This window comes from Engystomops pustulosus, chromosome 2, assembly GCF_040894005.1.
Source record: "Engystomops pustulosus chromosome 2, aEngPut4.maternal, whole genome shotgun sequence".
Taxonomy (NCBI): domain Eukaryota; kingdom Metazoa; phylum Chordata; class Amphibia; order Anura; family Leptodactylidae; genus Engystomops; species Engystomops pustulosus.
In genome coordinates, this window is record NC_092412.1 from 176,886,276 (window position 1) to 176,913,365 (window position 27,090).

At 43.1% G+C, this 27,090-nt stretch overlaps 1 protein-coding gene across 3 annotated transcripts in view; it reads right to left on the bottom strand.

The window, feature by feature from the left end:
* Nucleotides 1-27,090, bottom strand: part of EPS8L3 (EPS8 signaling adaptor L3) — a 108,912-nt gene that overhangs the window by 34,487 nt on the left and 47,335 nt on the right. For all 3 annotated transcript variants that reach the window (XR_011853287.1, XM_072137394.1, XM_072137393.1), the window contains exons 4-11: nt 18,380-18,444; nt 17,118-17,273; nt 13,066-13,212; nt 12,910-12,986; nt 8,839-8,960; nt 8,165-8,259; nt 701-776; nt 288-358 (exon numbers count right to left, since the gene is read on the bottom strand). Coding sequence is in view for 2 of the 3 variants with exons in the window: in XM_072137394.1 (XP_071993495.1) it covers nt 288-358; nt 701-776; nt 8,165-8,259; nt 8,839-8,960; nt 12,910-12,986; nt 13,066-13,212; nt 17,118-17,273; nt 18,380-18,444 (809 nt within the window). In the remaining variant the exon portion in view is untranslated. The remainder of the gene's footprint in view (nt 1-287; nt 359-700; nt 777-8,164; nt 8,260-8,838; nt 8,961-12,909; nt 12,987-13,065; nt 13,213-17,117; nt 17,274-18,379; nt 18,445-27,090) is intronic.

Below are 27,090 nucleotides of genomic sequence, written 5' to 3' on the forward strand. Positions count from 1 at the left end.
TTTGATTTTATTTAATCTGGAACAATTTACCACAATATTTTTTGTATGGGCCATTCATATATTTATATGAATTTATATGAATATATTGGGCCTCAAAGTTAAATCCCCACTAATTTTGAAAAGAGGAGTCATGTGTCACCTTTTTGAAGGCAATAATGGTTGTGCCTGCACTCTGGAGGTACATTTAACTGGCAAAGATAGCTGAGCTACTTGTTTAGGAAGATGAAATAACCATGCATGTAGACTGCATATTTTAACATGTTTCTAATATTCTGCTTGTTACTCACCACTAAATTAAAACCATATTTTATCTTCTTAAAACAGTCAATAAACTCTGATTCCGGAATGGATGATTTTTCTTTTAAAAGACAAAGAAAATAAGTTATTGTCAGGCCGTCATTACATTGGGCCATATAAATTAAAATGTAATGTAGTATTGCAGTCTAAAACTGTCTCAGTTTGCATTAGATGCACCACAAATATGAAAAAGGAAAACATCAGAATCTGAAATGTATGCCATCTAGGAGCTGTCTCAGATTTACTATTCATGCAAAATTTTCTGGTGTGCAATATAAATTATAAGCTTGTACCAAAACCGCACCCAACTGACCAACTAAGTTCTCCCTCATCATTATGTTTACCTAAAACTTTCATTGTGTTGCTAAACTATATAGAAATATTTTCTTAGTTTACTACTGACCTTTTTTCTTCTTTTTTTCAGGATAGAGTCTTTCAACAAATATCTCTATATCTGCAAGTACACGGTTCAATATTTCCTGGTAAATAAAATAGTACATTAATAATGTACTGTGGCTAAAGATATCACATAATATACACTGTACATAAGTTCAAGATATAAATATAAAGTTATTAATGTCAAGTTTTCATCAATGTGTCTTTGGGATGGTTCATTTGCAAATATCTCTCCCACAAGGTTTGTTAATCTGCTGCAATGGGCAGCAAAAAAGAATTTTTTTAATGCCTGACTATGTATTGAACAAAATCATATTTTTCAACGAAGTTAACCCCTTAAAGACACAGCCTATTTTCACCTTTAGGACACAGCCTGATTTTTCATATCTGCTATTCGTCTTAATACGCAGTTATAACTTTAAAACACTTCAACCATTTCATTACCGGGCAATTTCTAGTTTTGCATTTCCATTTTGTACTTCCCTCAATTTTTGGTGAGAAAAAATGCCTTAGTTTTGCCATATGCTGACAGCAATAACTTTTTCATACTATGGTGTATGGGACTGTGTAAGGTGTCATTTTTTTTGGGACAAGCTGATGTTAATTGATACCATTTTAGGGACCATTTAGGCATATGGGCACAATTTTCCGTTAAGGGGTTCATCTTCAGGAATAATTGTTTTTAAATTATGATAGATTGGACAATTTGGAATGCAGCGATATCTAACGTGTTGATGATTTTACTTATTTTTATGTTTAAACTTTTGTATTGATTTTTTCTCTGACAGACTCTAATACAGATGGATGAATGACAGCTATGGGAGCCTTAAGCAGCCTCCCAGCTGTCATGGCAGCCAATCAACACCCTCCGATGATGTCACGAAGGGCGTCGATCGGCAAACCAAGATGACGGTGCCAATCGTAAGCACTGTTAGGTGCCGCTGTCGGCTTTGGCCATAGCACCAAACAGGTTGACTGCAAGCACCGACCGCGGCTGTTGCAGGCGGGTGTCTGCTGTGTTGTACATCTGACATCTGCCGCTTATGGAGAGAGCTTAGCCCTCTCCATATTTTCTTTACTGCTGTATGACGTATATAGTTGTACAGCAGTAAGAAACTGGTTAGCTTACTGAGTTTATATTTTTTCGTGACATGTTTAATTTTAAATTAATGCTAAATTTTAGTTGACTTTTTTGCACTTATTTATATAAAAAATGGAAATTTGGTGAACATTTTTAAAACTTTGTGATTTTCTGATTTGTAAATGATGTGCTTAACATACAGTTAGTTTAGCTGCCCAAATTGGTTGCTAACTAACCTTATATGCTTTATGTTGACATAGGACAATTCAATTTTAAAAAGGTTTTCAAAATTATATTTATTAAAAACTTCCCACAAATTAAACTACAGGCAGTCCCCGGGTTACATACAACATAGGGTCTGTAGGTTTGTTCTTAAGTTGAATTTGTATGTAAGTCGGAACTGTATATTTTATCATTGTAACCTCAGCCAGAACTTTTTTGGTCTCTTTGACAATTGGATTTTAAAAATGTTGGGTTGTCATAAGAATCAGGATTAACACTAAAGCTTCATTACACACACCTTTGATAACTGTTACAGTTGATCATTGTGGCCTTGGACTAAAGTACAATAAATTACCAATATCCAGAGGTCCCATTGTAACTATGGGTCGTATGCAAGTCGAGTCTTCTTAAGTAGGGGACCGCCTGTATTCACAATAGCCTTTGGTAACCTGTTTACCCTTTAATCCCTTAACATCATGTTACGTAATAGTATGCTTTGGCTGCGGGTTAATGGAGAGTGCTCATGGGCTGAGCGCTCTCCATAGCCAGTAAGCGTTTGCTGCATATCGCTAGCACCGATAGTTATTTTTGTTATCCTGAGTATGAAACTTGTCTTTGTAGGAATATACCTTTAAAACAAAATGAAGGTTTTATTTTGGAATTTTTAAATTTTGACAATGAAATGACTGTTAAGCCCTAAAATTTACACTTCCATGACGAATGTAAAAGAAATATTTATTCAAAGAAGTGGAAAGCGCTGATATAGTGCAGTATATTTTAGACCATTTCTGTTGGATGTGAAAAACAGGTAGATGCTCACTTCTGTGAATGCTTAGTAATGGGAGAAATGCATAAATAATCGGACTCTTTGACCCAGATTTATTAAACTGCCTGCCCCAGTCTTTCATTGCATTATTTTTTGTGTCTTGGCTGCACTGTGTCCCACAAGACAGAAAAAAAATGTGCAGCTAAAGGGGCAGGGTAGTGCTTAGTCGGAGTTTGCAACACATTTCATACATCGACTCAACATAATTGCTGTATGTTAAAGCTGCACCAAAAATAAAATGGTGCACACTTTCTGCATGGTGTGCCAGATAATTGAAGACCATGCGTCAGTATTCAATAATCTTGCACACCCTGCACATTGGTGAGGCAAACAGCACTTAGTACAGTTTGCCTAATTTTTGATAAAGCTGGCCCTTTGTATCTAAGTTTCAAAGTCTAGTTGCAGCTAGTAAGAAAATTGATTGGGATGTTTATCTGCACTGCACAGTAACCTCTGCCATTCCTCATGAGAATTAGTGAACAATTTTACAACTGTGTGTTATAGTCCAGCTTATCAATACCTATCTACACAATTTAGCCAGTAATTGGCTGCTGGCAATGTTCAGTGTGTTTCCCGGGTGCTGTCACTTACCTTATATGGACAGTCAGGGCCGGATCATAGGGGGGTCCCTATGTAAATAAAGATGTCGGCGCCCTGCCGCTTGGTGACGACGCAGAGTGTGGCGTCACAGTGTGTGATGTCATCGCGCCGTGTAGCAGGGCGACACCATCTTTTTTTACATCCACCCTGACACCGCGAGGGAGAATAAGGACGGCGCACATCGGGGAAACGACGGAGGGTGAGTACAATTTTAGTATTTTATCTAGGTCTGTATATAGTTATTATTGAGGGATTGTATATATTTATTATGTGTGGGGGGTGTATGTAGCAATAATAGGAATCTGCATATAGTTATTATAGAGGGGGGTATATATAGTTGTTAGAGGGGGTGTATATAGTTGTTAGAGGGGGGTGCATATAGTTATAGGGGGACTGTATATAGTTAAAAGGGGACTGTGTATAGTTATAGGGGGACTATATAGTTATTATAGGGGGTGTGTATAAAGTTATTATAGGGGGTATATATATTTATTATAGGGGGCTGTATATAGTTATTATAGGGGACTGTATATAGTTGTTATAGGGGGACTCTATATAGTTATCATAGTGGTCTGTATGTAGTTATTATAGGGGGTGTATATAGTTATTATAGAGGTCTGTATATAGTTATTATAGGGGGAGCTGTATACAGTGGTTGCTGGGGAGCTGTATACAGTGATTGCTGGGGGAGCTGTATACAGTGATTGCTGGGGGAGCTGTATACAGTGATTGCTGGGGGAGCTGTATATAGTGGTTGCTGGGGAGCTGTATACAGTGATTGCTGGGGGAGCTGTATACAGTGATTGCTGGGGGAGCTGTATACAGTGATTGCTGGGGGAGCTGTATATAGTGGTTGCTGGGAGCTGTATACAGTGATTGCTGGGGGAGCTGTATATAGTGATTGCTGGGGGAGCTGTATACAGTGATTGCTGGGGGAGCTGTATACAGTGATTGCTGGGGGAGCTGTATACAGTGGTTGCTGGGGGAGCTGTATATAGTGGTTGCTGGGGGAGCTGTATACAGTGATTGCTGGGGGAGCTATATATAATGATTTCTGGGGGAGCTGTATATAGTGTTTGCTTTGGGGAGCTGTATACAGTGATTGCTGGGGGAGCTGTATACAGTGATTGCGGGGGGAGCTGTATATAGTGATTGCTGGAGGAGCTGTAGATAGTGTTTGTTGAGGAGCTGTATATAGTGATTGCTCGGGGAGCTGTATACAGTTATTGCTCGGGAGCTGTATACAGTGATTGCTCGGGGAGCTGTATAGAGTGATTGCTGGGGGAGCTCTATATAGTGATTGCAGGGGAGCTGTATACAGTGATTGCTGGGGGAGCTGTAAACAGTGATTGCTGGGGGAGCTGTATATAGTGATTGTTGGGGAGCTGTATATAGTGATTGTTGGGGAGCTGTATATAGTGATTACTGGGGGAGCTGTATACAGTGATTGCTGGGGAGCTGTATACAGTGATTGCTGGGGGAGCTGTATATAGTGATTGCTGTGGGAGATGTATATAGGGATTGCTGTGGGAGATGTATATAGGGATTGCTGTGGGAGATGTATATAGGGATTGCTGGGGGAGATGTATATAGAGATTGCTGGGGGAGCTGTAAATAGGGATTGCTGGGGTAGCTGTATATAGTGATTGCTGAGGGTGCTGTATATAATGATTGCTGGGGGAGCTGTATATAGTGATTGCTGGGGGAGCTGTATACAGTGATTGCTGGGGGAGCTGTATACAGTGATTGCTGGGGGAGCTGTATACAGTGATTGCTGGGGGAGCTGTATACCGTGATTGGTGGGGGAGCTGTATATAGTGATTGCTGGAGGAGCTGTAGATAGTGTTTGTTGAGGAGCTGTATATAGCGATTGCTTGGGGAGCTGTATATAGTGATTGCTGGGGGAGCTCTATATAGTGATTACAGGGGAGCTGTATACAGTGATTGCTGGGGGAGCTGTATACAGTGATTGCTGGGGGAGCCGTATATAGTGATTGCTGGATGAGTTGTATATAGTGATTGTTGGGGAGCTGTATATAGTGATTACTGGGGGAGCTGTATACAGTGATTGCTGGGGAGCTGTATACAGTGATTGCTGGGAGCTGTATACAGTGATTGCTGGGGGAGCTGTATAAAGTGATTGATGGGGGAGCTGTATGTAGTGATTGCTAGGGGAGCTGTATACAGTGATTGCTGGGGGAGCTGTATACAGTGGTTGCTGGGGCAGCTGTATATAGTGATTGCTTAGGGGAGCTGTATACAGTGATTACTGGGGAGGCTGTATATGTTTATTGCTGGCGAGTGGTTTATAGCGATTGCTGTTCCCTGTCTGGACTACATTCAATGGGGGCCTCCACCATATTTTGCGCCCAGAGGCCCCCACCAACCTTAATCTGGCGCTGTGGACATTGACAACACTGGAGACCTGCATTCTGCTGAGCACATATACAATCAGCAGAGGCTGGGGGGAGGGATTTAATATGTAGGCTCCATTTAGCCCAAAGAGAATATGGGGCTCATTTACTAAGGCTCGCAGATTGCACTTTTGTCGGACTTTCCGTCTTTTTAAGGGTTTGTGCGGCTTGGACAGGTATTTAACAGGTGTTGCACACAATCGTTTTTTGGTGCTGTGCTGCATTTTCCATGCAGCAAATTGGGGTATCCGACAGATACGGACTGAGCACTGGATTTATCTTTCAAATTGTGTCACAATGCAATGCACTTACATGCACCACTTAAAAGAAGGTGAACTCTTGTCAGACCTGAGCAGGGAAGAGACACATGCACAATTTCGGGCGCACAATCTTAGTGAATCACAGCACAGTGCATTATTGTCGGACCATGCACTTTCTGTGAACTCAGGTAAGTAAATGAGCGCCTATATATTGCTTAACATTAAGGAAAAGGCAGCCTGCTACATCTTTCCATATTTTTCACAGTATATGACGTATACTGGAAAAAGGGAGGCAAAAAGCATGTCTCTCTCTGCCAGCAGCATATACACTCACCGGCCACTTTATTGGGTACACCTGTCCAACTGCTCGTTAACACTTAATTTCTAATCAGCCAATCACATGGCAGCAACTCAGTGCATTTAGGCATGTAGACATGGTCAAGACAATCTCCTGCAGTTCAAACCGAGCATCAGTATGGGGAAGAAAGGTGATTTGAGTGCCTTTGAACGTGGCATGGTTGTTGGTGCCAGAAGGGCTGGTCTGAGTATTTCAGAAACTGCTGATCTACTGGGATTTTCACGCACAACCATCTCTAGGGTTTACAGAGAATGGTCCGAAAAAGAAAAAACATCCAGTGAGCGACAGTTCTGTGGGCGGAAATGCCTTGTTGATGCCAGAGGTCAGAGGAGAATGGGCAGACTGGTTCGAGCTGATAGAAAGACAACAGTGACTCAAATCGCCACCCATTACAACCAAGGTAGGCAGAAGAGCATCTCTGAACGCACAGTACGTCGAACTTTGAGGCAGATGGGCTACAGCAGCAGAAGACCACACCGGGTGCCACTCCTTTCAGCTAAGAACAGGAAACTGAGGCTACAATTTGCACAAGCTCATCGAAATTGGACAGTAGAAGATTGGAAAAACGTTGCCTGGTCTGATGAGTCTCGATTTCTGCTGCGACATTCGGATGGTAGGGTCAGAATTTGGCATCAACAACATGAAAGCATGGATCCATCCTGCCTTGTATCAACGGTTCAGGCTGGTGGTGGTGGTGTCATGGTGTGGGGAATATTTTCTTGGCACTCTTTGGGCCCCTTGGTACCAATTGAGCATTGTTGCAATGCCACAGCCAACCTGAGTATTGTTGCTGACCATGTCCATCCCTTAATGACCACAATGTACCCAACATCTGATGGCTACTTTCAGCAGGATAATGCGCCATGTCATAAAGCTGGAATCATCTCAGACTGGTTTCTTGAACATGACAATGAGTTCACTGTACTCAAATGGCCTCCACAGTCACCAGATCTCAATCCAATAGAGCATCTTTGGGATGTGGTGGAACGGGAGATTCGCATCATGAATGTGCAGCTGACAAATCTGCGGCAACTGTGTGATGCCATCATGTCAATATGGACCAAAATATCTGAGGAATGCTTCCAGCACCTTGTTGAATCTATGCCATGAAGAATTGAGGCTGTTCTGAAGGCAAAAGGGGGTCCAACCCGTTACTAGCATGGTGTACCTAATAAAGTGGCCGGTGAGTGTATATGTTGGGAGCTTTTCTGGTGTTTACAATGGGGAATATTTATCAACGCTGCCATTCAGAGGAGGAAATGCTGGTTGCATTCCCATGTAGCTTTGCATTATAAAGTGTTAACATTATGTTAACATTGCATTTACATTGTACATGTAGCAGCATGATAGGGCTAAAGGTACAGTGCTTGTATATCAGGGATAGCCTATGGAATGGAGGTTAGGAGTGTAGAATGTGGGTCATACTTTATTTTTAAATGGTTCTGGCTGCCACTGCTGAAATTCCAAAGGCTCCACAGAAGCAGCAAGGCCACAAAAAATTAAATTTGTTTTTCAAAAGCTAGAAAGCACTCCTTCTCTTTTGAGCCCTGCTGGACACCCAACCATGAGATTGCCTCCTGAATCACAGATTTAGGTCCGTGATGAATCCTGGAATGCGTGGTGGCCATATTTCACAGATTCAGGTGTCAGATATGAAATAAAATAATAATATTAGGAAAATAAATCTAGTTGCATATGATACAAACTTACAATGTCACGGTCTGTGTTGATCTTTTGATTCGGCAATGGTGTTGGTTTGTTGATTGAGGGTCCAGGATCATACCTTCTTTGGGAAACAGGAGTACCTGTTGTAGAGCACAAGACACAATTATGTAATTCCCATAAACTGGGGTTTCAGGGTAAATATTTTGGATTTGTTGTTTTTAATTGACTTTAGGTTATCATGGTGTACTAGTTTGAAACATTAATTCTCTTCTTACTACCCTTTCTGTGTACTACTCCCATCTGTTATCCAATGACCTTGGACTATGTATATAAGATAGCGGCTGATTGCTGGTTCAAGCAGCAGCATTCTAATTTATTAAATTATTTTATTCTGTAATGGCTGGACCATTATTTAAGCTCTTATACCTCTTGTGTCATCCCCTCATAGACTTTAAGTTCATGAAAGCAGGGTCCTCACTCCTATTTTATATGACAATGTTACTCTGTAATGTCTTTATAATTTTATTTGTATGTCTTCCCCATAATCTGTAAGGTGGTATCCTCCATAGAGTGTTGCTACTGTTTCTTACGGGTTACACATCACAGTTATTTAAATTTTGAAAAAAAGACTACATAAAAGCAGAAAATCAAGGACTGGTGGAGAAAACTGACACCGCCACAGATTAATGTAAAATGGACAAGTGTGTATAAAATTTTACCCTGAGGCGTTTGACCGGGAGTTTGACGTCCTAGTAGAGGACTATCCATTGATAGAACGGGTTGTGGGGAATAACTTCGCTCTATTACTTCATTCTGAGCTACCGTGACTGGTACTTTAGTTCTGAAAATATAAATAGAAAGTGTTACTTTTAGAAATGTATGTATAGTTGAAAAAAGTGAGATTTCCGTCATGCTCATGCTTCATCCTCCAGGTAATTTTTTTCAATCCCATGTTGCTCCTATTTTAATGTTATCTTTTAAGCCACTTTACATTATATATACATTTATATTATAACAATTTTTACTTTGTTTTTTTTCATGACAAAAAAACATGTCATATTATTTTATTAATAACATTTATTTTAAGTTTTTTTTAGAATTTGCTGAACTTTTTGTGTTCTGCCTTCAGCTCACAGACTGAAGGGGGGCTCACTTCAAACACGCATATCCCTGGAACACAATTCTGGGGTCCTATTAAAGAGGAGAATCTCCCCTTTCATAATTGTGTTTCTAGGTGAAATAGAACTGGAAATTTCTACTTAAAGTTAGTCAGGAATTTAAATCTCTATTTAAAAAGTATTTTTTTACTGGAACTATTCTGTGTATATATGTGGTTCTATGTGACCTAGAAACACACTCCTCATTTTGGTAATGGGTTTCTAGGTGCCCCATTTCCAGACATACAATAGTTTAGAGTTTGGAAGTTTGGAAATACAAGTGATTACAGTATAATTATATCTGATGAACTTAGGGTTCAGGTATTTCCACTTTTCACTGGGAAGAATGGTCCACATTTGGTGGATTTGCCCTATGGTGTCAACCCTATGGGGTCACACAGTGCTTCCCTCCTAACTATAGTAACAACAAAACCTGAGAAGGTGAAGCCCGGTGTTCTCTTTCTTACTGGTAACTGGGGCAGTTATGGCTAACCTATGTCAGAAGTGAAACACCAAGACTTTTTTTTTGCTGAAATGCAGCAAGCTCACGGCATCTGGAGGTGGGGGAATTCTCCTGCTGAAACATGATGTGCACAGTGGCTATCTTACCTCCATTAGTGAAGGCAGTTATTTGGGCAGTGTAACTAGAGGTCCCACACTAAGTTTTTTTTTCTTTTTTAAATAACTTTATTGGCACAGAAATTAAACAGTGCAACATCACAAAACAAGGATCATTAGCTGAGGTATATCAGATATAACAGCATATATCTTTACACAATCATTTGTCATGTGTGATAACATCTGTACAAAAACAGCGATCCAGTAAACCCCTCCCCAACCCATACATAGAACAGTAACCAACCTGGTCGAGAGGTGTCAAGAGAGAAATGGAGTTAAAGAAAAGGTAGTAACAATGGTTAGGCAACAAGGTAACCCACCACCCTATTTCTGGAGAGCACGGAATCCCTCCTGTTAACAGTGCACAGAGAAGTGCAGGAAGGGTGCCCAACTGTAATATGTAAAATTATAATAATATAACCTCCATTGAGTATTGCACTCACTGAAAAGGGACAAGAGACTCTCTCAGACTGCGAACATTAAAAAGGGTATCTGGGGAAGAGCACCAAGAGTCCCACACTTTTCGGAACTTATGCGGGCAGCCGTGATGTTTGTAAACTATATTCTCGAAAGGTAGAGTCAGATTAACTAGTTTCTTCCACTGAGAGACAGTAGGAGAGCGATCAGCCATCCAGCGTATGGCAATGGCCTTACGGGCCAAAAACAGAGCTTCCTTCAAGAAAATAGCTTCATAATGGGAGCAGTCATCCTTCCGGGTAATTCCCAACAGGCATAGGGCCGGCGAGGTAGGGACCGGTTTATTCAGGATATCAGACAGCAGAGAAACTACTTCTCTCCATAATACGGCTATGTAATCGCAAGTCCATATTAGGTGGGTGAAATCTGCCCTGTCCACATGACATCTGTGACATCTAGAGTTCGGCAATCTATGCATATGAAACAGTCTGACTGCAGTTATATAGCATTGATGGATGATGAACAACTGAATTAGTGATACCGAGGTGTGAGACTCCTGGGCCGCCCCCCAGTCTTCATCCGATAGTGAGGGAATGAGAGCTTCCCATCAGGCTCTGACTGGCAGAGGGGGACCCTCCAACAGCTCAGAAAGGAGGTGGGTATAGATAACAGATACCAGGCCTCTAGGACCCTGAGAGCATAGAATTCCAATAAGTGGGAATGAGGAGAAAGCAGTCTCTGCCTCCCACACTAAGTTTATTGTGGACTGGCATCCAGACAGCTGAAAACACTAGTACTGTGTCCCGCAGTTGCCCTTTCAGTGGCAGAAGGCTGTACCAAGGTCTATTCTAGTGACTATGGGGGGATAGAAAAGTTATCGAGGCATGTGCGCCCCTTACACCCAGGCCATTAATCATTCACTTAAAACAGCTACCAAAATCTTACCCTGCTTCCAGTGTACCCACCACAGTTAGGTGACTCAAATTCACACTGCTACCAAATTGAAATCTCCACACTTGTCACTGGAGAAGCTTAAGGCCATGTCACCAAAGTGATGGCATTTGAAAAGATCTTGGCTGTGAGTATAGACTTTTTAAATTTGTTTCTTAAGACATGGATTTATCATAGATTTACTAACTATACCTCCCAGGTCCATACACTGTAATGGCGGCTGCTTTTGTTCTTAAGCCCTCTCATCCTTTAGGTGTTGAAGCCCTTCTCTTCTAAATGTTCCTTATTTCTTCATAAGCAGTGTTGTTCACAGATTAGGTGTGATATCTGGCAACATTTTGTGACTAACTTACTGACTTACTTGATATTTCCCCTGTCAGGGATGTATTGTGCTTCTCTACTTTTTTCTTTTACTTTGTTTTTAAAAATTGAAAGAAAAAAGACTCAAAATTCCTCAAATATTCACAAAAATTTATTGTAATCTCACCCACTCTCCTCCCCTACACCATGGGCGTTTCTGATTTATAGTGCCTTTCACCTGTTCTATGGCTCTGAAGTTAGCAATCCATAATGTAGAGGGGTTAAACTCTTTAATCAAAATATCCAAAGTCTCCAACAGGAGACGCACTTTTCTAAATAATCTTCTCATTTCCATTTAACAGATTGCCCTACTTTTTATACTAATTGTGCCTCACTTTGGAATAAGGATGAGGCTATCTTCTTTTACTCCTGGACCTTGGAGGAATGCTTTTGGACCAATGACCTTTTATTCTCATGTCCGGTATGGGAGGAGCATAAAGTTGTTTTCAGGGGTTTCCTGATTGGAAAGGTAGCACATTGCAAACAGGAACCATACAGTTTCAGCTTCAATATAACAGGTCTTCCACCCCTTGGCCTGAAAGGTTGCAATACACTGCTTTCATAACCCCCTTCTATATAAAGATGGATTAACCCTTTCTTTATAAAGGTAGAATATTTGCAATTTGTTTAGAATACTGTTGTGACCAAAAAAAAAACAGGTATACATTTTTCTGAACTGGTACATGGTCATTAAAAAGCTCATCTCCATTTTGAATGACAGACACAATATTTTGACCATGGCGAATTATGCCCACTGGCACACTGTAACGAATGATCAGAAACTATACAGCCTCAGGTCTTACAAAGATTATTGATCCAAGATGAAATCACGATGCTCTGCCAGCTTTTTTCCACCACCGGTACACACTCATTAACACCTGTGATCGATTGTTGTTGGTCGATTTTTGTTTCAATGTGCAGCAAACACTCACCTTATATGGAGAGTAAGTTATATGTCGGTAAGAGGTTAAGGAAATTAGCACCAGTTGCCATATAAACACCAGTAACTTGCAGGTATTTAAAGTGTTTTTTAATTTTAATCAGTGTTCTTTTACAATTACTCATTTACATTTTTATTCTGTGCTTTAGAATATATCCAATTTGTGAAATAAGCTAAAAATACTGCTATGTTACTTATGTTAGCATATATAACACATAGGATTACACAATGACCTTGGAATTTAGGAAATTGTGTGTGTTGTTCTCTAATGTTGATCTCCAGTGTATATTTAGGTAAATTACAACGACAGATGGTGTGTGCAAAGCAGATTTTGGTTTAATGAATACCTGATAATATCTTTATTCTGCTGGGCTTCTTTTGATTGAGACAGATACTTCTCTAGATTCCTTTGTAGGGTGCTAGCCTATATGAAAATAGAGGATGTGTTGCTTGAGAAAAGTTAACAAATATTGATGATAAATGAAAATCTGTTTACGACTTACTGGGTGCTCATCAGATTGAAAAAGCAAAATAGTTGTATTTTCTTTATTCAGGATGGTAACCACAAATAGTGAATTGTAAATTGGATGGCTTCCCATGACAGAACAACAGCTTTCTATACTCTGCAATGGCATACCTTCCAGTCTGTCCTATAAAATAGAATAGACATTATATAATTATTATATTTTTTGAATACTTGAGCTTGAGAGATAATTTCCATGTTACTGTTATCACACTCCTCTGAGTGTCTATGTCTCCATATAAAAAATATAGACTTTCTGATTAAAAACTAAAATCCACCCAGTAAGAAGTGTCTGGTAGATATGTAAATGATAACTTGGGTGGTGTGATTAGGACTTGAGTCTTGGCATAATAATTATTCCCTACTATCCTGGACCTTTTGGTGAGAGAAACAGTTGACTGTTCTGCCACAACACAACAACGCATTTGGCCTATTTGAGAGAGATTGAGATGAAATGAAAGAAGCAGGTAATAATTTTTTCATGCTATCTAGGCCTAGCTGTTAGGGAGGTGTTGGGAACAGTGATAATGTGGGGTTACTTAAACATGGAAACAAGCTCTGAACAACCAAGGAACACAAGTAGTATAGAGGATCAATTGATCCACCAAGTAACTTAAGAAGGTCCCAGCATTTCATTGTCCACCATTTCCAGGTGCTTAACAAAATAAATTTGGCATGGCCACAGTCACCTTCATTTGCAGTAATTACATGAATGAGAAACTTGGACTGGTATTCACTGGAACTATATAGTTTTTTTTTTATCAATAAATCCTCTTTTTGAAAGAAGTTCTATGGTGGTACTGAAACATTTCTCTGATGCATTAAAAAAACTAAATCTGTATTTCACTGGTTTTGTTGGAGTTTTCCAACTCCTCACAACCCCACAGAACCCATCAAAATGGATATGGAAAAGGCAGCATTCCAGTGGGTCTAAGGGAAAAGGCACAAGTAATAATAATAAATCTTTATTTATATATATCGGCATTATATGCTGCAGCACTTAGGATATCTTTAGTTAACATGCTTTCTAAGTTGGTTCAATAATTTACAAATTCCTATACAGATCTTAGATCTTACAATGAAGCACAAATAGACAGTAATTCCCTAGTATAAAAGTATAACATCCTGCATCAGAATCTGTGAAACTGCACCACATAGTTCAGTGACCACTGCCAGGTGTTCAAACAGATCACTCCCATCAATTCACAGGATCCTGTATATGCAGAGCAATTCTCACAGCTGTGGGTGCTCTTTACTTTTCTATTCAACCAAGTTCCCTACTGTTTGGACCTTCTGAAAATGACTCCTTACCAGATGGTCACAGAGGTTTTTCCACCTCGCTATGTCTTCTATGGGCTCTCTGGTAAACATTCAGCAATGTCAGGATCTGCTTTCAGAATACCCCAGTATTTGTGTAAAGCTTTGAGGTCCTATGGTTGTTTAGAATCAAATACACCAAGAACCATTGAATGGCTCTTTCCATGTCGGGTCCATAGTTCTGACCATATGCCTGGCCTGAATGTGGGCTCTTTTAATCAGCTTCTTAGGGAACCCGGTTCTCAGCTGTACATATAAAATATCAAGTTAACAGGACACCTGACAACTTGATATTCCATGATATAACCGGGTATTTAATTTTTGTATATCCGCAAAGTTGATGGAATACTCTTTTCTTTATTGAGAAGAGTAGGAGTGGAACATTGGCTGAATACTATGGGGCACATTTACTAAGGGCTTTGCGCCACTTTTCTGCGACACATGCAACACAAATTAGGGGGCGTTGTGGTGCTCAGTCTGACCGTCTGATTTAACACTCAAAGTTTTTTGCACGCCCTATGTTAAAGGTGCACCACAAAAAAGTTGTTGAACTTTGTCAGGCCAGTGCAGGTACCCCTATGCATTTTTATGATCTTAAAATATATTGGACAGCTCCTCCAAAAGGTGCATGGTGGGGGTGTATTAAGTCATTTAATTTGCATATGTCAGTGCCACTAAGCTCCCCATTGTTTTACCCCATTTTTGGTGAAAGAACTGGTGTCCAAAGGTTAACATATTCAATTTCAAAAAGCAACAATACGCGGCAACAAGTTTAGAGTTTAATACTTCACTCAATATCAAATAACAATATAGCCAAAAAAGGGGTCCCTAGAGTGGTACTGTGCATGGACCAGTGGTTCATCAACATGCAGTTTGGGACCTCACTCTATGTTAATTAACCACTGATCCACCACTTGGGCCAGTGCTTAGCAGTACCTTCATATAGGTCTGGACCTACAGGAGGCCTGTTGTCCCTGTTAAGCAACCCACACTGGGAGATTAATACTTTTACTGCCCTCTTGTATTTTCATACCCATTACAAGAATCCCTCTGATAAATCTGTCTAAGAATAAAAGCGCCAGGTACATGCGGTTGGCAGGCATTTTGAACTAGAGCAAGTCATGGTACTACCCTTGTAAAGGTGGAAGTTAAAGGATAACGGGATATTTTAGGGACAGCATCCCTACTATATAAACCCTGTTCTCTCACCCCTCATCCATTTTAGAATCCTCCTGAATCAGGGTAAGGGTACATTCAGACAAATTTGAGGCCGCATATACCCTCCCAAAGAGGGCAATGGTGGCCCGGCAGCGGTAAGGTGCTTTACATGTGTGGCACCGTTCCCCGCCGTACACAGGGAAAAGATAGAGCATGTTCAATCTTGCCCCATGTGTGCGGCTGTGCGATGCTTTTATCTGTGGAGGGTTCACCTCCTCCTGCTCTCCAGGCTGCAGCTGGACGGGCATACGGCCGTGTGATTGTACCCTACGACAGAACCTTTTTCTTACTTATGTGAAATATTTTAGGTTTAATGTGTTTGGTTTATATCCGTAAGTGTTATTTTAACTGGTTTCTGTTGGCCCAATACACTCATTATAGTTGTACTACTACTACTCACTGCTTTGTTTTTAGGTAGCTTTTATATTAAGACTTAACCATTTTACAGTTTTTTTATACAGAGTACCACCTCCGGAACCCCCCTTTTTTTGCTATTCTGTTCCAAGACAAAATGTAGTATCAAGACTGAACTGCTATATATCCTTTATCATGGGGATTGAAGAATATAAAGGTTCCAGGCTGGGAAGAAATGTGCCTGGTTCCAAGGGTGGATAGCATCTACAGGGTTTGCGGAGGCTATAAAATGTGGTTATTGTTGGGTTCTGCAGAAACAGGTGTTCATATTATTTTTTATTATGATTATTATTATTGGATTGCAGGGCCTCTAAAAGTATATTTTTCAGTTTTTTGCTTAAACTTTATTGTTGGATTTCTCTCCGGATCATGGTGTTAACTGTGATACATTAGGATACTCTCACACATCTGACTGTAATTCTCCCTGCTAAGGATCATAGTGTTACCCTACTTGTTAGATGGTGTTATTATTATCATCAGATGAGCCTATTTAAAAGTTAATAAAGCCTCATGTTCTTCTGGGGTAAGGTTATTGTATCATGTCATAAGGCTTCCTGAAGGTCATGCTTGATGTCAAGAGAGCTGCCTTATAAGGTAGCTAAAAGAGGCAGTTTTCTTTATCCCATCCTGGAAAACTTATTTTCATATTTTCCCAGAATCCTCTACTGGAGCGTCCTTGGCTATAAGTCTCTGCATGCCTACAAGGCCTTAATTGGCAGTCTTCGTAAGGAGAACATTTACTTCCTGACCCAAGACTAAGGGGGCAGTCGTTGAATTGTTCTAGCTCTGTTTAATTTGTTTAATGGTTCCTTGCAAACCAGACCTACAAAGAGTTCTACATGGGAAAGTCAACCACCAGAGGTAGCTTTGTCAGTTTTCTATTTTTAGTCCTGTACCTTCTCAGAATAAAATGGGTGATTGCTGGCTAAAAGAAAGTGGATCTGCAATGGAAAGAACTCCCATTGAGGGCATCTCACCTTCCTGTTCATTGTGATGGAAACTGGCAACCTGTTATTTTTATAAATATACAGAAAACACTTTATACTATAAAGTTAATACAAGAGGCATAAGTAAATATCTTACCCGAGACTCCAGGTCTGTCAGTACTAATTCTCCATTTTGTACCTGGAGGATCATTTCTTGACCCCAGACTCTCCCTTCTGCATCTAATTTGTGGAGCTGTTTCACACAATCCTGGACATTTCTGAGGCGGTCGTCAAGCTCACATGACAAGAGGTGCTGTAATCAACAAATTTACATTCACATTACATTTAGTGTCAATGAACAATTTTTGTTGAATGAATAATTATTGGATCCTGGAAAACCCCCTTGGAGCTGGCACAGGTTTTCCAGGATCCAATAACTTACTGTGCTCTGAGTTTCCAGCATTCTGGCACTATCCCTGTCTTTGTAATACCAGTCTTAAGGGGCCTTAAGACCACTTTGGTTAATCAATTGCCTTTGCAGTCAAAAGATGCCACTTTTTGACAAGTGGCATCTCATGATCTGAGGAGGTAACTGTTTGGCCAAAGCAGATCAGAAGACCCTGTTATTATTTTTTGCATAATTTTTTTGCATAATTGTTTTGTGTTGTTTTGTAATTCATTTATTTACAAAATCTCATACTGGCCAATTTTGATACATGGACATTTGACAAGCTAGGGTTTGACTCTTTGGGGGACATTTAGCAGAGTTTGTACAGCAGTTTCCTGGCAAGCTACAAGCCCTAATTGCAATTCCTTGTGAACCATCAAGAATTGAAATTATTTCCCCTATACACCACCTCCACGTCACTCGGCACATTCAGCATGTGCGCTCACTATAATCTGCAACCGTTCAGCCCTGAATGGTTGCAGGTAACAGCGCAATTCTACAACAGGAAAAGCCAGGCGAAGGGGTGTTGCTCACATCATATGTATGATTAATATCATTATGAGCCTGATTTCATTTTACTGTACATGAAAAACAAATTGTGGCAAGTTTATAATAGAATGCCTTTTTGCATAGGTATTCTTCACAAGACATAATTAATGTATTTATGTCAGTATATTCCACAAAGCTGTAGAGATTATAGCCAAAATCTCTGCCGAGTCAGACTTGGTTTAAACAAGCCCAACCTAGTTTAAATGGTTTTCCGTCTGTAAGAGGAGGCTGGAGCCCCTTCGAAAATCAGGGAGAACATCTACTTGGGGGGTGAGAGGGGAATTTTAAGACTGGCATGCAAAATGGCAGTCTTGATAGATTCCCCCCCAATGTTTGATCATTTTCATAATGTATGTTTGAAATGTAATTTTTATGTATACTGACATGTTATGGATTAAGTATGAACAGTGGAATTTCATTACCTCTACTCGATGAAAAAAGCTGCCATCAGCTTTTGACAAAGTTTGAACGTATTGTTTTCTTTGATCTGCAACACAACCAAAAATGTAATTTAATGAACTGGAATTGACAAATGATGTCTAAAATGTAAACTATTTACATTGAAATCTCCAAACTATTATTTGTATGATGGGAGGTCAGCCTGTCTAAGGGCACCTTTAAACCTATGCATTGCAAATTCTTCAACAGTAGAGATGAGCGAACACTAAAATGCTCGGGTACTCGTTATTCGAGACGAACTTTTCCCGATGCTCGAGTGCTCGTCTCGAATAACGAACCCCATTGAAGTCAATGGGAGACTCGAGCATTTTTCAAGGGGACCAAGGCTCTGCACAGGGAAGCTTGGCCAAACACCTGGGAACCTCAGAAAAGGATGGAAACACCACGGAAATGGACAGGAAACAGCAGGGGCAGCATGCATGGATGCCTCTGAGGCTGCATAATCGCACCATTATGCCAAAATTATGGGCAACAGCATGGCCATGACAGAGTGACAGAATGAAGCTAGATAGCATCTAAAACATCCAATAATTGACCCTGACACTATAGGGGACGGCATGCAGAGGCAGCGGCAGCAGGCTAGAGAGTGTCATGGCGACATACCCTAAATGGACTCAGGCTTCAAACCAATGGGTGGCAGAGAGGAACCAAAGGAGGTGAGCAAGAAGCGCTCAAATAATATCGGTACATGATAAAAGTTTGCCAGTATATTTTGTGGATTACACAGCAGGGTGGCGACAAAGTTAACATGGAAGCCATGAAAACAACCCAAAATTCTGCCTGACACAGCTCGTTTGATAAGGGGACGATGTATGGAGGCAGTGAACTAGTAGTAGATTAAAGGTGCTGCAGTTAAAACTATGTTAGTTGGATCTTGGCATGGAGCTGGCGCTCCGCTGCCAGGCGAGCTTTCGCCAATCCAAGCCCCTGTCTCTAGGCTACTCCCCAAACAGCACTTCTAAGAACCTTTTGTATAAGATCAAGTGTAGTAGCGTTCTTATAAGTTTAGGATATGCCGGGTGAGGGGAATGTAAACAGATGCGCAAGAAGCGCTGAAATAATATCCCTAAATGGTAAAAGTTTGCAAGTATATTTTGGGGATTACACAGCAGGGTGGCGACAAAGTTAACAACTTTGATGTGGAATGCCCTGTAATAGCTCTTGGGCGGTGTGCCTTTTATCGCCTAGGCTCAGCAGTTTCAGCACCGCCTGCTGTCGCTTAGCGACGGCACTGCTGCTGTGCCTAGAGCTACCGACTGATGGCGCCATGCCCACGGATGGTAATTCGGAGGAGGAGGAGGTGGAGGAGGGGTGGGAGGAGGTATAGTAGGCCTTTGAGACCTGGACCGAGGTAGGCCCCGCAATTCTCTGCGTCGGCAGTATATGACCAGCCCCAGGGTCAGACTCGGTCCCAGCCTGCACCAAGTTAAGTGTAGTAGCGTTCTTATAAGTTTGGGATATGGCGGGTGAGGGGAATGTAAACAGATGCGCAAGAAGCGCATGATGCGCATGGAGCTGGCGTTCCGCTGCCAGGCGAGCTTTCGCCAATCCAAGCCCCTGTCTCTAGGCTACTCCCCAAACAGCACTTCTAAGAACCTTTTGTATAAGATCAAGTGTAGTAGCGTTCTTATAAGTTTAGGATATGCCGGGTGAGGGGAATGTAAACAGATGCGCAAGAAGCGCTGAAATAATATCCCTAAATGGTAAAAGTTTGCCAGTATATTTTGGGGATTACACAGCAGGGTGGTGACAAAGTTAACAACTTTGATGTGGAATCCATGAAAACAACCCAAATTTCTGCCTGACACACCTCGTTTGATAAAGGGACGATGTATGGAGGCAGCTATATGGACGACTTTTGGAGGTAGCAATGGAGACAACGTGTGGAGGCTGCTATGGAGACAATTTAATTTGGATAGTGCCTGTATGTGGCAGTCCCAAACATTTTTCAAACCAGAGGAGCAGGTAGGTGGCCCTCCAGTAAAATGGGATAGATTGAGTGCCTGTATGTGGCAGTCCCAAAAATGTTTCAAACCAGAGGAGCAGGTAGGTGGCCCTCCAGTAAAATGGAATAGATTGAGTGCCTGTATGTGGCAGTCCCAAAAATTGTTCAAACCAGAGGAGCAGGTAGGTGGCCCTGCAGTAAAATGGAATAGATTGAGTGCCTGTATGTGGCAGTCCCAAAAATTGTTCAAACCAGAGGAGCAGGTAGGTGGCCCTGCAGTAAAATGGAATAGATTGAGTGCCTGTATGTGGCAGTCCCAAAAATTGTTCAAACCAGAGGAGCAGGTAGGTGGCCCTGCAGTAAAATGGAATAGATTGAGTGCCTGTATGTGGCAGTCCCAAAAATGTTTCAAACCAGAGGAGCAGGTAGGTGGCCCTCCAGTAAAATGGAATAGATTGAGTGCCTGTATGTGGCAGTCCCAAAAATTGTTCAAACCAGAGGAGCAGGTAGGTGGCCCTGCAGTAAAATGGAATAGATTGAGTGCCTGTATGTGGCAGTCCCAAAAATGTTTCAAACCAGAGGAGCAGGTAGGTGGCCCTCCAGTAAAATGGAATAGATTGAGTGCCTGTATGTGGCAGTCCCAAAAATTGTTCAAACCAGAGGAGCAGGTAGGTGGCCCTGCAGTAAAATGGAATAGATTGAGTGCCTGTATGTGGCAGTCCCAAAAATTGTTCAAACCAGAGGAGCAGGTAGGTGGCCCTGCAGTAAAATGGAATAGATTGAGTGCCTGTATGTGGCAGTCCCAAAAATGTTTCAAACCAGAGGAGCAGGTAGGTGGCCCTCCAGTAAAATGGAATAGATTGAGTGCCTGTATGTGGCAGTCCCAAAAATTGTTCAAACCAGAGGAGCAGGTAGGTGGCCCTGCAGTAAAATGGAATAGATTGAGTGCCTGTATGTGGCAGTCCCAAAAATTTTTTAAAACAGAGGACCGGGTAGGTGGCCCTCCAGAAAAATGGAATAGATTGAGTGCCTGTATGTGGCACTCACAAAAATTGTTTCAAACAGAGGACCGGGTAGGTGGCCCTCCAGAAAAATTAAATGCATAAAGTACTATAGGTAGAGCCAGTGGGCCCTGTCAAAAAATAGCCAGTTTCCTCTGCTTTACTGTACAAAGAGCAGGAGAAGGAGGAAAATGAGGAGGAGGAGGAGGAGTGGATAAATTATTCAGGTTGAGCTTCCTTCACCTGCTGGAGATTGGAAATTAGGAGAAATCCATGCTTTATTCATCTTGATAAGCGTCAGCCTGTCAGCGCTGTCAGTCGACAGGCGTGTACGCTTATCGGTGATGATACCACCAGCTGCACTGAAAACCCGCTCGGACAAGACGCTAGCGGCAGGGCAGGCAAGAACCTCCAAGGCGTAGAGCGCCAGTTCGTGCCACATGTCCAGCTTTGAAACCCAGTAGTTGTAGGGAGCTGTGTGATCATTTAGGACGATGGTATGGTCAGCTACGTACTCCCTCACCATCTTTCTGTAAAGATCAGCCCTACTCTGCCGAGACTGGGGACAGGTGACAGTGTCTTGCTGGGGTGACATAAAGCTGGCAAAAGCCTTGTAAAGCGTACCCTTGCCAGTGCTGGACAAGCTGCCTGCTCGCCTACTCTCCCTCGCTACTTGTCCCGCAGAACTACGCACTCTGCCGCTAGCGCTGTCAGAAGGGAAATACTGTTTCAGCTTGTGCACCAGGGCCTGCTGGTATTCATGCATTCTCACACTCCTTTCCTCTCCAGGGATGAGAGTGGGAAGATTTTGCTTGTACCGTGGGTCCAGGAGAGTGAACACCCAGTAATCGGTGCTGGAATAAATTCTTTGAACGCGAGGGTCACGGGATAGGCAGCCTAGCATGAAATCTGCCATATGCGCCAGAGTACCAACGCGTAAGAATTCACTCCCCTCACTGGCCTGACTGTCCATTTCCTCCTCCTCCAACTCCTCCAACTCCTCTTCTTCTGCCCATACACGCTGAACAGTGAAGGACTCAACAATGGTCCCCTCTTGTGTCTCGCCAACATTCTCCTCCTCTTCCTCCTCATCCTCCTCCACCTCCACCTCCTCCGATATGCGCTGAGAAACAGACCTCAGGGTGCTTTGGCTATCAACAAGGGAATATTCTTCCCCCGTCTCTTGTGACGAGCGCAAAGCTTCCGACTTCATGCTGACCAGAGAGTTTTTCAACAGGCCAAGCAGCGGGATGGTGAGGCTGATGATGGCGGCATCGCCACTGACCATCTGTGTTGACTCCTCAAAGTTACTCAGCACCTGACAGATATCAGACATCCACGTCCACTCCTCATTGTAGACTTGAGGAAGCTGACTGACCTGACTACCAGTTCTGGTGGAAGTTGACATCTGGCAGTCTACAATCGCTCTGCGCTGCTGGTAAACTCTGGATAACATGGTCAGTGTTGAATTCCACCTCGTGGGCACGTCGCACAACAGTCGGTGAGCGGGCAGTTGGAGGCGGCGCTGCGCTGCCCTGAGAGTGGCAGCATCTGGGCTGGACTTCCTGAAATGCGCACAGATGCGGCGCACCTTCGTGAGCAAATCAGACAGATTGGGGTATGTCTTGAGGAAACGCTGCACTATCAGATTTAACACATGGGCCAGGCATGGCACATGTGTCAGTCTGCCGAGTTGCAGAGCCGCCACCAGGTTACGGCCGTTGTCACACACAACCATTCCCGGCTTGAGGTTCAGCGGTGCCAGCCACAGATCAGTCTGCGCCGTGATGCCCTGTAATAGCTCTTGGGCGGTGTGCCTTTTGTCGCCTAGGCTCAGCAGTTTGAGCACCGCCTGCTGTCGCTTAGCGACGGCACTGCTGCTGTGCCTAGAGCTACCGACTGATGGCGCCGTGCCCACGGATGGTAGTTCGGAGGAGGAGGTGGAGGAGGGGTGGGAGGAGGAGGAGGCATAGTAGGCCTGAAACACCTGGACCGAGGTAGACCCCGCAATCCTCGGCGTCGGCAGTATATGAGCAGCCCCAGGGTCAGACTCGGTCCCAGCCTCCACCAAGTTAACCCAATGTGCCGTCAGCGATATATAGTGGCCCTGCCCGGCAGCACTCGTCCACGTGTCCGTGGTCAGGTGGACCTTGTCAGAAACGGCGTTGGTCAGGGCACGGATGATGTTGTCTGACACGTGCTGGTGCAGGGCTGGGACGGCACATCGGGAAAAGTAGTGGCGGCTGGGGACCGAATACCGAGGGGCGGCCGCCGCCATGAGGTTGCGAAAGGCCTCGGTCTCTACTAGCCTATAGGGCAGCATCTCCAGGCTAAGCAATCTGGAGATGTGCACATTAAGGGCTTGGGCGTGCGGGTGGGTTGCACTATATTTGCGTTTCCGCTCCAGCGTCTGGGGTATGGAGAGCTGAACGCTGGTGGATGCTGTGGAGGATCGTGGAGGCGACGATGGGGTTTTTGTGGCAGGGTCCTGGGCAGGGGGCTGACTAGCAGCTGACACAGGGGAAGGAGCAGTGGTGTGCACGGCCGGAGGTGAACGGGCTTGTTGCCCCTGAGTGGGGTGCTTAGCATTCATATGCCTGCGCATACTGGTGGTAGTTAAGCTAGTAGTGGTGGAACCCCTGCTGAGCCTGGTTTGGCAAATGTTGCACACCACAGTCCGTCGGTCATCCGGTGTTTCCTTAAAGAACCTCCACACTTCTGAAGATCTAGCCCTCGCCGCAAGAGCCCTCACCACGGGAGCTTCACTAGTTGACAGTGGCGCTGATGCACCAGCTCTGGCCCTGCCTCTCCGTCTGGCCCCACCACTGCCTCTTCCAACCTGTTCAGGTCGAGGACTCTCCTCCGTCTCAGAAGCACTGTGTTCACCCGGCCTCTCAACCCAGCTTGGGTCTGTCACCTCATCATCCTCCGATCCCTCAGTCTGCTCCCCCCTCGGACTTCCTGCCCTGACAACAACTTCCCCACTGTCTGACAACCGTGTCTCCTCATCGTCGGACACCTCTTTACACACTTCCACTACGTCAAGAAGGTCATCATCACCCACAGACTGTGACTGGTGGAAAACCTGGGCATCGGAAAATTGCTCAGCAGCAACCGGACAAGTGGTTTGTGACTGTGGGAAGGGTCCAGAAAACAGTTCCTCAGAGTATGCCGGTTCAAATGCCAAATTTTCCTGGGAGGGGGCAGACTGGGGGGGAGGAGGCTGAGGTGCAGGAGCTGGAGGAGTGGCGATTTCGGTGACATGGGTGGACTGCGTGGAAGACTGACTGGTGGTGGACAAATTGCTCGAAGCATTGTCAGCAATCCACGACATCACCTGTTCGCACTGTTCTGGCCTCAACAGTGCTCTACCACGAGTCCCAGTAACTTCAGACATGAACCTAGGGAGTGTAGCTCTGCGGCGTTCCCCTGCTCCCTCATCAGCAGGTGGTGTCTCACCCCGCCCAGGACCACGGCTTCTGACCCCTGCAGTAGTTGGACGCCCACGTCCCCGCCCTCGTCCTCTACCCCTAGCCCTCGGGTTAAACATTTTTAAAATGAGAGTTATAACTTTATTTTTTTTTTTTACTTTTTTTTGTTTTTTTTTGTGTTTTTTTTTTTTTTTTGTGTTTTTTGTTTTTTTTTGAGTTTTTAAAACCAAACAATGCTATCCTATTGCTATGGCTATTTTCTAGCCAAGTATCAAAGGAAGCACAGTACTATGCCAGATGAGATGACACTGAGTTATTGCCTAATAGAAATCCAACCCCTACTGAATTTTGCCACTTCGGCCTTTGCTATGGATATGTGCGCCACTAAGCGCAGAACACAGCGGTCGCAAGTCCCACTACAAATTGCTCAGAATTGGCAAGTACATGCACTGCAGAAACTACAGCCACCAGCAGATCAACCAGAAATCAAATATATAGAACGCTACTGTAGGCTTCAAGATCAAGAAGCTGTTTGTATTCTCCTATGGCTATTTTCTAGCCAAGTATCAAAGGAAGCACAGTACTATGCCGGATGAGATGACACTGAGTTATTGCCTAATAGAAATCCAACCCCTACTGAATTTTGCCACTTCAGCCTTTGCTATGGATATGTGCGCCACTAAGCGCAGAACACAGCGGTCGCAAGTCTCACTACAAATTGCTCAGAATTGGCAAGTACATGCACTGCAGAAACTACAGCCACCAGCAGATCAACCAGAAATCAAATATATAGAACGCTACTGTAGGCTTCAAGAAGCTGTTTGTATTCTCCTATGGCTATTTTCTAGCCAAGTATCAAAGGAAGCACAGTACTATGCCGGATGAGATGACACTGAGTTATTGCCTAATAGAAATCCAACCCCTACTGAATTTTGCCACTTCGGCCTTTGCTATGGATATGTGCGCCACTAAGCGCAGAACACAGCGGTCGCAAGTCCCACTACAAATTGCTCAGAATTGGCAAGTACATGCACTGCAGAAACTACAGCCACCAGCAGATCAACCAGAAATCAAATATATAGAACGCTACTGTAGGCTTCAAGATCAAGAAGCTGTTTGTATTCTCCTATGGCTATTTTCTAGCCAAGTATCAAAGGAAGCACAGTACTATGCCGGATGAGATGACACTGAGTTATTGCCTAATAGAAATCCAACCCCTACTGAATTTTGCCACTTCAGCCTTTGCTATGGATATGTGCGCCACTAAGCGCAGAACACAGCGGTCGCAAGTCTCACTACAAATTGCTCAGAATTGGCAAGTACATGCACTGCAGAAACTACAGCCACCAGCAGATCAACCAGAAATCAAATATATAGAACGCTACTGTAGGCTTCAAGAAGCTGTTTGTATTCTCCTATGGCTATTTTCTAGCCAAGTATCAAAGGAAGCACAGTACTATGCCGGATGAGATGACACTGAGTTATTGCCTAATAGAAATCCAACCCCTACTGAATTTTGCCACTTCGGCCTTTGCTATGGATATGTGCGCCACTAAGCGCAGAACACAGCGGTCGCAAGTCCCACTACAAATTGCTCAGAATTGGCAAGTACATGCACTGCAGAAACTACAGCCACCAGCAGATCAACCAGAAATCAAATATATAGAACGCTACTGTAGGCTTCAAGAAGCTGTTTGTATTCTCCTATGGCTATTTTCTAGCCAAGTATCAAAGGAAGCACAGTACTATGCCAGATGAGATGACACAGAGTTATTGCCTAATAGAAATCCAACCCCTACTGAATTTTGCCACTTCGGCCTTTGCTATGGATATGTGCGCCACTAAGCGCAGAACACAGCGGTCGCAAGTCTCACTACAAATTGCTCAGAATTGGCAAGTACATGCACTGCAGAAACTACAGCCACCAGCAGATCAACCAGAAATCAAATATATAGAACGCTACTGTAGGCTTCAAGATCAAGAAGCTGTTTGTATTCTCCTATGGCTATTTTCTAGCCAAGTATCAAAGGAAGCACAGTACTATGCCGGATGAGATGACACTGAGTTATTGCCTAATAGAAATCCAACCCCTACTGAATTTTGCCACTTCAGCCTTTGCTATGGATATGTGCGCCACTAAGCGCAGAACACAGCGGTCGCAAGTCTCACTACAAATTGCTCAGAATTGGCAAGTACATGCACTGCAGAAACTACAGCCACCAGCAGATCAACCAGAAATCAAATATATAGAACGCTACTGTAGGCTTCAAGAAGCTGTTTGTATTCTCCTATGGCTA